This window comes from Cervus elaphus, chromosome 13, assembly GCF_910594005.1.
Source record: "Cervus elaphus chromosome 13, mCerEla1.1, whole genome shotgun sequence".
Taxonomy (NCBI): domain Eukaryota; kingdom Metazoa; phylum Chordata; class Mammalia; order Artiodactyla; family Cervidae; genus Cervus; species Cervus elaphus.
Window position 1 is genome coordinate 35,248,439 of NC_057827.1, and position 13,783 is coordinate 35,262,221.

The following is a 13,783-nucleotide window of genomic DNA, read 5'->3' on the forward strand; positions in this document are numbered from 1 at the left end:
ATCTTTTCCTTACACTAGAATGTCAACTAACAATAAAGGAACAATGGGACTAGCACATCACCACTTTGTAACCATGAGAGCAGCAACTTATTAAATTTAGAATTATCAAAGGAAGCTAAAAGCAGTGGGTAGACTATCTCAGGAGAAACAGGGTATTTACATATTCTAAAACTATCTTACCACAAATTACTAACTACAAAAGAAATAATTTGTTACTTGACAGCAGAGAAACCTGGGCAAAACAACCTTAACCAAGTGACTAAAGCTGACATCACTAGCAACAAGCTAAACCAACACCATGTGCTCCTATGATGCAGTGAAAAGAACACAATGTAATTTTTGTAGTTATTGTTGTTCAGTGGCTCAGTTGTGCCCGACTCTTTGCAACCCCAGGGACTGCAGCACTCCAGGTTTCTCTGTCCTTCACCATCTTCCGGAGCTTCCCTCCTAAAATACATAACTAAATCTAACCAGGAAAAAAAAAAATCATACAAATCCAAGGCTGCAATACTACCTATCCTACAAGCCTTCAGAAAATTTCAAAGTGAGGTCTACTTTGGCACACTCCAACATCCTGTTTCCTGCATCCCCTCTTCAACCTTCTAGATCTCCGGGATCTAGGCGATGCTCGCATTGCTCGCCATTGAACTGAACAGACTGAAGAGAAAAGACACTTTTTCTAGTTCAAACTATAATGAGAACTAAAAGAAATATGTTTTATTTTCTAAATCATTACATCAACTTGTATCTAATCACAGTAAATACAATTAATTCTTTACACCTATAAGAAGGATTTAATAAAAAAAATCTAAATCTCCTATAACTTTAAAAAAAAAAACTAATCTGCTGGACTTGGCTGGTGGTGCAGTGGTGAAGAATCCACCTCGCAATGCAGAGGATGCAGGTTCCATCCCTGGTCTGAGAAGTCTTACAAGATCCCATATGCCGCAGAGCAACCAAGCCCACGTGCCACAATTACTGAGTCCACACGCTCTGGAGCTCGCACGCTGCAACATCTCTCATGATGCAATTAAGATCCTGTGTGCCATAACTAAGACCCGGCGCAGCCAAATAAATAAATGAATATTTTTAAAAGAAAACTCATCTGCCAGTCATAACCACACATCCAATTTCATCCCTATATGAAACTGAAACTATGTCATTTACATTTGCCTATTAGGTAAGATTTAAAAAGCAGTTAAAAATTATTTCTGATTTCATATATACTAATTGCCCACGACTTCTAACTGTAAACAGTTTTCAGTCTGCCTACTGTTCAAGACTAAATATATCTTCTAATTTACAACAAAAACGAAACTTTTAAAAATACATACCATCATCATCTTTGCTTTCTAGCGGAACACTCCAAGCTATTAGGTTTCTTGCTGTACGACCCTCCTCTGCAACTATTCTCCTTACTTTGTCATGACTATTGGAGCGCTGGAATGAAGCCTATGCACAGATAAGAGAACATGCATTGGTTTGTTAGTCAACATACAAAATACAGTTGGCAAACAAATTCATCATTACTCTTCTTTTCTCAGAAAGAAAACAGTTAAAACTAATTTGGGATCAGAAAGGTGCTTAAACAGAAATAAGAGTAAGTCACAGATCTTTTTTTAGTTCTAAAATTTTACAAGACTGAATTTTACAACTTTAAAAATGAATCATTTTAAGAATAAATTCAACCTAAGATTTTTAAAAGTGTCCTAAGGAGCACAAACACTGCTGTAACCATTTCAGCACCACTCCTCATTATGTATCAACAGGTTAAGACATAGTTTTTACAGACATGCTACATATTTTCTCTGAAAGCTCTCCACAACATAAAATGTTTTTCAAGAGGTCTATTTTTTCCCTATGGTTAATGCTAAACTAAATCTTCACTCAGGTGTAAATTTCCACTGCATAATTTTATCTCCAAGTTATTGAGAATCTAAACAATAATTCTTATAAACTTACAAATTTAAGCTGCAAAATTTAAAATTCTGCCCTCCTGCACACAATGGGGTGTGTGTGTGTGTTCTTGCTTTCTCTAGTCCCAAACAGCTGAAAGCAACACTAGCCTACAGGTTCAGCCGCACCAAGACCCTGGGCAAATGGAAGCCAAGTCCTATAACATAAAGCCAATTACCTTCCCACAAATGAACACTATACCAAAATAGTCCACTTTTCTAAGCCAAGAATCTATGAAAATAAAAGAGCTCTAAAGCATCCCTATGAGCATAAGGATACAGCCTCCTTGCCCAAGCCTAACTCCATGTGGGCAATCTACCACCTTCTGAAGAGTTCCCTACTGGGTCCAGCCCAAAATCCTAGTCCAACATTCATGGTGCATTCGTCTTCTCTTCTGGTTCTTGCCAATCTAACCTCTTAGCATCCTTGGAATCCTTACGCAACAACACATTTACTGGGCAATTACTATGTGCAAAGCACTGTATAAGACACTGAGAAGAATACAAAAATGTATGGTAGTACGATGACAGAGGATGAGAGGGCTGGATGGCATCACCGACACAATGGACATGAGTCTGAGTAAACCCCGGGAGTTGGTGATGGACAGGGAGGCCTGGCGCACCACAGTCCACGGGGCCGCGAAGCGTCGGCTGAGTGACTGAACTGAACTGATGCTGTGTGGTGCTTAGTCTCTCAGTCGTGTCCTGCTCTTTGTGACCCCATGGACTGTGGTGTGCCAGGCTTCTCTGCTCATGGGGATTTTCCAGACAAGAATACTGGAGGGGGTTGCTCTTTCCTTCTCCAGGGGATCGTACCAACCCCGGAATCGAACCGGGATCTCCTGCACCACAGGTGGATCCTTTACCAGCGGAGCTACCAGGGAAGCCCATGTGGTAGTATACTTGTCTGCAAAGAATTAACAGTCCCAATTAGAGACCAAACCCATAAGAGCAAAAAATAACATACGGATCAATCAGTATGGTATCTAGTCTCCAGAGATGCCCCACTTGCCTTCAATAAACTACTCGTCCTGATGTTCCTATCTCTGTATAATCCCCTCCCCTATGCCCTGGCTCTGTGACCTGCTTTTTTGACCTATAAAATGAGGTGGAAGTGACACAGCTAATTTCTGAAAATAGGTCATAAGAAGCTTCACAGTCTCTACTGGGGTCTCTTGGAATGCTCCCTCTTGGGATATTCACTCTGGAAATCCAGTCATCAAGCTATGAGAAGCCAAAGTTACCAGGAGAGATGCCACATAAGGGCGGCACTCTGGCTGACAGCCCCAGCTGAACGCCCAGCTGACAGACAGCATCCACTGAGCCATCCTGGACATTCCAGCCCAGTCAAGCCCCCAGCTGACGGCTGCATCCCAGCTCTCCAGGCACCCCCAGGCAGAAGAACCACCTAGTCAACCCACAGATCATGACAGAACACAGGAAATATATATATGCACACTAATCCACAATATGCACATCTGTGTTTCTGTATTTATCTGCATAGAGATATTGAAATTGAAAGGTATTGAACCTCTCATTTCAATCCTACACCATAAGTTCATTTTAGCCTTCCCCTTTCCTTATTTGTAATTTATTTCTCCATTAGTAAGAAACCGAGCTCTTATCATCTAAAATATATTTACTTATCTGTTCAATACTAATATATATTATATAGTTTCAAAGAAAGGTGGCGGCGGCGGGGGGAGGGGGGGGGGGGGGCCGGGATTCCCTGGCAGTCTAGTCCAGTGGTAAGGACTCTGTGCTTTCACTGCCGAGGTGGGTGGTTTAGTCACTAAGTCGTGTCTGACTCTTGTAACCTCATGGACTATAGCCTGTCATGCTCCTCTGTCCATGGGATTTTCCAGGCCAGAACACTGGAGTGGGTAACCATTTACTTCTCTAGAGGATCTTCCCGACCCAGGGATCGAACCCAGGTCTCCTGCACTGCAGGCAGAATTTTTTAACAACTGAGATACCAGGGAATACCCTTCACTGCCAAGAGCCTGGGTTTAATCCCTGTTCTGGGAACTAAGATCCCACAAGCTTCGCTGTGCAGTCAAGAAATAATAATAAAAAAAATTTTCATAACTGCTAACCCATATTTCTGTGAGAAACTCATTTATTAGCAAGATTATATTTCTATACAGGTTTATCTTTAGCCTTACAGGATCCAAAGTACTGGATTTTACATTTGCCTTAATTACTTAAATTAGTTGTTTCCTTCATTAAATTGTTATTTTCCTTAATTACTTAAATTGGTTTTTCTCATCCCTTTCAGTGTGGTTACATTACATATTTACATTACTCTTTATGTTATGGGTTCTCCTCACCTACTGGCTGATTTTAATTGCTGGCTTATTTGGGAAATACATGAAAGAAATGCAACAAATTATTCTGAAACAAAGGAACTTATTAATGAGAAGTATGACTTTGAAAATTGGGAAAGGAGTACGTCAAGGCTTATACTGTCACCCCGCTTATTCAACTTACAGGCAGAGTACAACATGCAAAATGCCAGGCTGGATGAAGCACAAAGGCGGAGTTAAGACTGCCAGGAGAAGTATCAACAACCTCAGATTATGCAAATACCACCACCATTATGGCAGAAAGCAAAGAGGAACTAAAGCACCTCTGATGAAGGTGAAAGAGGACAGTGAAAAAGTTGGCCTAAAACTCAACATTCAAAAAACTAAGATCATGATATCTGGTCCCATCACTTCATGGCAAATAGATGGGGAAACAAGGGAAACAGTGACAGACTTTATTTTCTTGGACTCCAAAATCACTGCAGACGGTGACTGCAGCCAGGAAATTAAAAGATGCTTGCTCCTTGGAAGAAAAGCTGACAAACCTAGACAGCATTTCAAAAAGCAGAGACATCACTGCCGACAAAAGTCCATACAGTCAAAGCTCTTGTTTTTCCAGTAGTTACGTATGGATGTGAGAGTAGGACTCGAAAGAAGGCTGAGCATCAAAGAGTTGATGCTTTTGAATTGTGATGTTGGAGAAGACTCTTGAGAGTCCCTTGGGCTGCAAGGAGATCAAACCAGTCAATCCTAAAGGATATAAACCCTGAATATTCATTGGAAGGACTAATGCTGAAGCTGCAGTCTAATACTTTGGCCACCTGATGTCAAGACCCAGCTTGTTGGAAAAGACCCTGAGACTGGGAAAGATCAAAGGCAAGAGGAGAAGGGGATGACAGAGGATGAGATGGCTGGATGGCATCACCGATTCAATGGACATGAGTTTGAGCAAGCTCTAGGAGATGATGAAGGACGCCTGGTGTGCTACAGTCCATTGGGTTGCAAAGAGTCACACACAATTGAGCAACTGACAATAGAAATGCCTTTGAGAGAAGAAAAAAGTCACCATATGCTAGGGCAGGGGCTCACAAGCAACTTCTACAATAAACAATTTACATTTGAGAATGAGCTGTAATCATGATACCTTTTGGCCTTAAGTACTTCAATGTGTATTTCATCTAAAAGATACTCCTTCATATAACTATACTATGACTATCAAATCAGAAAATTATCACTGATCCAAATTATCTAAATTACAGTAATTATTTAAATTTCACCAACTGTTCCACTAATGCTTTTGATAGTACAAAGCTGACAGGAGATATAAACTCAATTATTTCAGGAGCTCTACAAACTCCAAGCAAGACAAATACAAATACAAAGAAAACCATGCTGAGACTAACCACAGAATAACTGATGCTAACCTGAAACACAGGGAAAATTTTAGAAGCATACAGAAGGGGGGGGGGAAGCTACCTTTAAAGAAACAACAGCACAATAAGATAGACAGCTCTGAATTGTCCAGACAGTGATAAAATAAATAATCTATAATAAACAAATCAGTCACTTATTACTACCCATTCGGTAAGATAGTAGGGTCAAAATCTTGACTTGAGAGTTCAAGAGAATGTTGAGTAAGAAAATGGAGACAGTAAGTATTAAAAAAAAAACTTTGAGTATTGTAATAAAGGTGAACCGAGAAAGAAGGAAGCAGAAATGAACAGAGAAGGTTTTTTAAATGAGTGCCAGCGTATTTTTATGCTGATGAGGATGATCCACAGAAAGTGAAACTGCATACATAGGGGAAAAGGGAATAATCAAAGAAGACAAATCTGTGAATAACAGGAATTCAGGACTTCAGCTTCAGCATTGGTCCTTCCAATGAATATTCAGGGTTGATTTCCTTTAGGATTGACTGGTTTGATCTCCTTGCAGTCCAAGGGACTCTCAAGAGTCTTCTCCAACATCACAATTCAAAAGGGATTCTGAATTTCAAAATACATAAATGAAACAACTAGCTCAAAATATTAGGAAAACAAAGAGTGTTCTCTTCCACTCTAATACTGCATTATAAAGTTAAGCCAAATTTTCCTCTCCAGAATTTAACTTTTGATATTTTTAAAATAAACACCCGTATCCACATTTCTTCATTACTCTGACCTTACCCTGGATATACACATGACATCTACTTATATGACTCATAAGCTTTCACTGAAACTCATTAGTTCGTGAACAATGTTCCAGCTCCATTCTGTGCAAAACACTTGAATCATCGCTTTTCTATTCCCATATTTTCCAATCAATGTAATATCATAAAATCGCTTCCTTTTGCTTAAAGACATCTCCCAATGATTATTAGCTTTATATAACTTAGGTTGGCATTTATCATTTAGATTATCTAAGCATTGTTTTAACCAAGAAGTATCACTATTCCTTTCAGGCCAGATGACTACATGTCAATAGGTCACCTACTTTTCATCTCTTTTTCAGATAATTGTCTCATGCAATCAAAGAAAATTGATTAGGTATATATACATAGACATATATCAGACATATATATAAACATATATAGACATATATCATAAAATTTACTGTCATATTCTTTATAACTCAAGAGTCTTCATAAAATAGTGAATTTCTCAGAATTAAAATGACCACAAGATAGCAATGTTGTAGTACCAGAAAACGTGAAATCTAGCATTTTCTTATTCTATAAACATTTCAGTTCTACTACAAATTATGAGGTTAGTTCTTTTATACTTAGTACACATACACACATTCAAAGAAAAACCACCAGCTCAGGACTGTCATCATTCTTAATTCCAATACTTTATAAAGAAAAACATTATAACACTCATCTTACTACAACACATGATTGAAAACCATTTTTAAGTTTAAAGGACAGCTGCCTTCTGCAACATAAACTGAATGAACTCTTTTCAGTAAAAACTCATATATTTTGATCAATTTTAGTAATCTTATTCTTATAAAAAAATCTCAGTAGTAACTTAATATAATTTTAAACTTTTTAATTTAAGCATCAGGGTTTGAAAAGCAATAAATGACTCCAAGATACTCCATAATATTCCACATGTCTATTTCAAATAGTATTTTCATATAGGTTCTTTTCTTCCAAGAGATTCAAACAAAATATATGTATTTTCATCCAAAGTCACAGTGTGCCACCTAGTGCCATAAGGAGATTTTACAGAGGCTTGTTCAAATACTAAATGTTTCGATAAAAAGTATACACATCAGTCTTGAGGTAAAGTTTTTAAGTTTGACTCTTACAGTACATTACCTAGGAAAGCAAGTGTTCAGAATGTCTACCAAGAAATGCATATACCTCTTAGCAAGACTAATGAAGCAAAGAGAAGAAACAAGGCAAAAATTATCAATACCAAGAACAAAAAGGAACATCACCAAGATTGTAGAGCCTCTACACATCAGAAAGATAAAAGGATGTTATAAATAACATATGAATTTGAAAATTTTGATGAAATGTACAAATCCCTTATAAAACACAATTTAACCAAATCTTGGCATAAAATCTTGGGGCTTCCTGCATAGCTCAGTCAGTAAAGCGTCTGCCTGCAATGCGGGAGATCTGGGTTCAATTCCTGGGTCGGGAAGATCCCCTGGAGAAGGAAATGGCAACCCACTCCAGTATTCTTGCCTGGAGAATCCCATGGACAGAGGAGCCTGGAGGGCTGCAGTCCGTGGGATCTCAAGAGTCGGACACAACGGAGTGCTATCTTTCTTTCTTTCTTTGGCATAAAAGGAAATGGAAAAAAATCTGAGTATTTACTAAAGAAATTTAAAATTTTTAAATACTGAAGAAATTTCATAAAAGAAAATTCAGGATTAAATGGGTTTCACTGGTGAATTCCCTTAAATCACTGAAGGAGAAATTATATTAAATTCTTCCAGAGAAAAAAATGAAGGATTGAATCTCAAGTAACAGAGTCACTCATGACCCTGAATATTAGAACCTAAGAGGACAAGAAAAGTAAATAACCAGTTTAAACTCCTTCAAAAGTAACAATGTGAACTTTTACATTACATATACCTACACACACACACCTGCAAACTGAATCCAGTTAAAACATCACAACCAAGTTGATTTTATTTCAGGAAGCAAGGCTGGTTTAACATTTTTAAATCAATGAATGCAATTCATCACGTTAACTAAATAAAGGAGAAGAATTTGATGTTCTTTTCAATAGATGGAGAAAGCATGTGATAATCCTGGATACCCATCTATGATAAAAATTCTTCACAAACTTCAGCAAATACCATATTAAATGATACAAACCTGCAAGAGACAGGATGCCTACAATAACCACTTCCATCATCATGATACTGAAGTTCCTAGTCCATGTAATAAGGTGAGAAAAAGAATGAGAGGGAAATTATAAGGTGAATCTAGAATAGCTTGTTAGACTAGAAAGTATAGAAGGACTCAAAGAATAATAGAAACATGTAAAAAGATACAAGAGCCAGTGTGAAGGAACTTCCACCAGCTAAGTCAAGGACAATGTGAGCATCAAAATAAATGGTAGCAGTAGATCATAATATTAAATAAAATAAAAAATCCAAGAAACCTGAAAGCCAGGCAGACAGATAGATAGGCATGTAGATAACTAATAATTATTATCATCAGTAAATGCTAAAACTAGTGGTAGATGGTTTGATGAGTTGCAGGATATTTACATAGCCTCAAATTCTCTCTCAACAAATAAGATACTACTTTCAAAAGACAAAGGAAACTTCAAAGAGGAAAAACCTGACCATACCCTATATTAACCAAGTGATCAGAGTCCACATCACCAATAGTAGGACAAACTGACATCATACGCTTCCTGACGTCTTATACTGAGAAGGATACAACACCATTCATGTGACATGCTGCCAAAAACACAAAATCTGAGTCTATAAGAAGAAGAAAACATGACCCAAATCAAGTGACATTCTTCAAAACAGACCTGAAAGAACTGCCCTGTGTAAGGAATCTGACGCACCTCTCGGTGCTCCTCCCCACAGGCAGGACGCCCACACCTTTTCTCTCCGGGTGTGTGCCTCTGCCTTGCTTCCATCTGAAATGAACTGTTTCTCTGTGTGCACTCCCATTCGCTGTGCTGTGTCTCTAATAATAAACTCTGTACCTATTTTTATAGCTTTTATCTTCTTGAGAAATTCATTTTTCAACAGGCACAAGAGCCACAGCAACTTTGCTTCTAGCCGCTAGCCCTACATGTGGTCTAGTAGATACGATTCCTGGTTTTCACCCAGTCTGTAGGTTAAAGTGTCTGCCTACAATGCAGGAGACCTGAGTTCGATCCCTGGGTCAGGAAGATCCTCTGGAGGAGGAAATGGCAACCCACTCCAGTATTCTTGCCTGGAGAATCCCATGGATGGAGGAGCCTGGTGGGCTACAGTCCACAGGGTCGCAAAGAGTTGGACACGACTGAGCGATATATGGGTTATGGGTTGTTATTGTTCAGTTGCTAAGTCGTATCCGACTCTCTATGACCCCATGTGTCACAGCATGCTAGGCTTCCCTGTCCTTCATTATCTCCCAGAGTTTGCTCAAACTCATGTCCATTGAGTTCACCCAGGCTACCCAGGTTCATTTCCTGGGCAGAGAACTAAGATCTCTTCACACCACCGCTCACTGCCGTCTCCTCAAGATCAAAATATTCTTAAGTGGTTCATGGAAGAGTAATATGCATGTGTTTGTGAAAAAGTGAAAGAGTTAGTCCCTCAGTTGTGTCTGACTCTTTGCAACCACACAGGCTGTAGCCCATCAAGCTCCTCTATCCATGGAATTCTCCAGACAAGAGTACTAGAGTGGGAAGCCATTCCCTTCTCCAGGAGATCTGCCTGATGCAGGGATGTGTCTACAAACAAATGTAGATGTGTATAGCTATATATGTATGTCTTTGTCTGTATACATGATTTTTCTTTTTGGCCATACCATGCAGCATGTGGGATCCTGGTTGACCAAGCAGGGATGGAACCTAGACCCCTGACAGTGGAAGCACAGAGTCCTAATCACGAGACCACCAGGGAATTCCCTATATGTGATTTTATATGTTTGTGTATGTATGTATGTTTTATACACACACACACATGTAAAATAAAAGAGAGAATATGAAGAAGAAAAAGAGACAAAATTAGCAATTGGTAAAGTTAGTGAAAGAATATCAGAGAATTCTCTGTACTCCTCGTGCAACCTTTCTTAAATCTGAAATGACAGGAAAATAAAAGGTCCTAAAAATAATGATAATAAAGGATGATACTGTCACAATCTTTGGGTATAGAAAAAAGTCTTAATGGGGGATACAAAAAAGCACTAATCATACAGGAAAAAAATGATGAATTGAACTTCACTGGAACTAAGAACATATTCTTATATTAAAAAGACATCATTAAAAGAATGAAAAAGCAAGCCACAAAGAAGATATATGTGTAAAAGTAACAAAGGTCTTATACCCAGAATAAAGAACTCCTTATATCGATTAGAAAAAGAAAGATAACTCAACAAGAAAATGAAAATTGAATAGGCATTCACAAAAGATATATAAATAACCAATTATCATATGAAAAGTAAGCACTGAAAATATTAAAACATTTTAAAATAAATGACAATACCATGTGATGGCAAGGAGTTGGGCAACTGCTTGCACTGCTGACAGAAAGTTAAACTAACATACAACCACTTAAGAAATCTGGCATTATCTAAAAGCACAAACCAGCCTCTGTTTACCTCTCTAGCCTCATCTTCCATTACTCTTCCTGTCTGCCATGCTCCAACTCCACTGACATTTAATCAGTTCCCTATAGCCACCAAGCTCCCTCCTAATTCAGGGCATTTATACAAGATTTTCTCTTCTATTTAGCATGTTCTGCCACTCTACAATGCACATTTATTGGCTTCCTCCCCAGCATTTACTGACAACATCTTTTCTAATAGTTCAGTTTTTATTGGGGTACCATGTGGTTCTATGAAGACCTACAAGACCTTTTAGAACTAACACCAAAAAAAAGATGTCCTTTTCATCAGAGGGGATTGGAATGCTAAAGTAGGAAGTTGAGAGATACCTGGAGTAACAGGCAAGTTTGGCCTTGGAGTACAAAAAAAAGAAGGGCAAAGGCTAACAGAGTTATGCCAAGAGAACACACTGGTCAGAGCAAACACGCTCTTCCAACAATACAAGAAATGACTCCCCACATCGACTCCACCAGATGGTCAATACCAAAAACTCAGATTGATTATAGTGCATGCAGCCAAAGATGGAGAAGCGCTATACAGTCAGCAAAATCAAGACCTGGGGCTGGCTATGGCTCAGATCATGAGCTCCTTATTGCAAAATTCAGACTTAAAGTGAAAAAAGCAGGGAAAATCATTAGGCCATTCACGTATGACCTAAATGAAAGCCCTTATGATTATATAAGGACTTGCCTGGTGGCTCAGACGGTAAAGCATCTGTCTACAATGCTGGAGACCTGGGTTCAATCCCTGGGTCGGGAAGCTTCCCTGGAGAAGGAAATGGCAACCCATTACAGTACTCTTGCCTAGAAAATCCCACGGATGGAGGAGCCTGGTGCAGGCTACTGTCCATGGGGTTACAAAGAGGTGGACACGACTGAGAGACTTCACTTTCACTTTCTATGATTATATGGCGGAAGTGACAAAGAGATTAAAGGGATCAGATTTGAGAGACAGAGCGCCTGAAGAACTATGGATGGAGATACAAAACACCGTACAGGAGAAGGTAACCAAAACCAAACCAAACCAAAGGAAATCCAAGAAGGCAAAGTGGATGTCTGAGGAGCCCTTACAGTAGAGCTGAGAGAAGAGAATCAAAGGCAAAGGAGAAAGAGAAAGATATACCCCACTGAGTGCAGAGTTCCAGAGAATAGCAATGAGAGAGAGCAAAGTCTTCTTAAGTGAACAATGCAAAGAAAAAGAGGAAAACGATGGAATGGGAAAGACTAGAAATCTCTTTCAATAAAATTAGAGATATCCAGGGAATATTTCATACAAAGATGGGCACAATAAAGCACAGAAATGGTAAAGACCTAATAGAAGTGAAAGAGAGCAAAAGAGATGGCAAGAATACCCAGAAGAACTGTACAAAAAAGGTCTTAATGGCCAGATAACCACAATGGGGCAGGGGGGGGGGGCGGTCACTCATCCAGAACCAGACATCCTGGAGTGTGAAGTCAAGTGGACCTTAGGAAGCAATGCTGCCGATAAAGCTAGTGGAGGTGATGGAATTTCAGCAGAGCTGTTTAAAATCCTATAAGATGATGCTATTAAAGTGTTGCACTCAATATGTCAGCAAGTTTGGAAAATCCAGCACTGGCCACAAGACAGGAAAAGGTCAATCTTCATCCCAATTCCCAAGAAGGACAGTACTAAAGAATGTTCAAACTACCAGACAATTGCACTCACCTCCCATGTTAGTAAAGTTATGCTCAAAATCCTTCAAGCGAGGCTTTAGCATTATGTGAAACTGAAAACTTCCAGATCTTCAAGCTGGATTAGAAAAGGCAGAGGAACCAGAGATCAAATTGTTAACAATCACTGGATCATAGAGAAAGCAAGGAAATTCCAGAAAAACATCTACCTCTGTTTCACTGACTATTCTAAAGCCTTTGACTGTATCAGTTCAGATAGTGGCTCAGTCGTGTCCGACTCTTTGCAACCGCAGGAACCACAGCACGCCAGGCCTCCCTGTCCATCACCAACTCCTGAAGTTTACCCAAACCCGTGTCCATTGTGTCAGTGATGCCATCCAACCATCTCATCCTCTGTCATCCCCTTCTCCTCCTGCCCTCAATCTTTCCCAGCATCAGGGTCTTTTCAAAGGAGTCAGCTCTTTGCATCAGGTGGCCAAAGTATTGGAGTTTCAGCTTCAACATCAAGCCCTCCAATGAACACCCAGGACTGATCTCCTTTAGGATGGACTGGTTGGATCTCCTTGCAGTCCAAGGGACTCTCAAGAGTCTTCTCCAACACCACAGTTCAAAAGTATCAATTCTTCTGAGCTCAGCTTTCTTTATAGTCCAACTCTGACATCCATACATGACCACTGGAAAAACCATAGCCTTGACTAGATGGACCTTTGTTGACAAAGTAATGTCTCTGTTTTTTAATATGCTGTCTAGGTTGGTCATAACGTTCCTTCCAAGCAGTAAGCGTCTTTTAATTTCATGGCTGCAATCCCCATCTGCAGTGATTTTGGAGCCCAGAAAAATAAAGTCAGCCACTGTTTCCCCATCTATTTGCCATGAAGTGTATGGATCATAACAAACTGTGGAAGACTCTTAGAGAGGTGGAAATACCAGACGATCCTACCTGTCTTCTGAGAAACCTGTATGCGGGTCAAAAAGCAACAGTTAGAACCTTACATAAAAATGACAGGTTGAAAATTGAGAAAAGAATACAACAAGGCTGTTTATTGTCACCCTGTTTATCTAACTTATATGCAGAGCTCATCATACGAAATGCCA

At 39.3% G+C, this 13,783-nt stretch overlaps 1 protein-coding gene across 2 annotated transcripts in view; it reads right to left on the bottom strand.

Moving 5' to 3' along the window:
* The window catches only part of SCAPER (S-phase cyclin A associated protein in the ER), a 400,216-nt gene that overhangs the window by 363,435 nt on the left and 22,998 nt on the right, over nt 1-13,783 (bottom strand). For both annotated transcript variants that reach the window (XM_043921754.1, XM_043921755.1), the window contains exon 3: nt 1,335-1,452. In XM_043921754.1, coding sequence (XP_043777689.1) covers nt 1,335-1,452 — 118 coding nt within the window. The remainder of the gene's footprint in view (nt 1-1,334; nt 1,453-13,783) is intronic.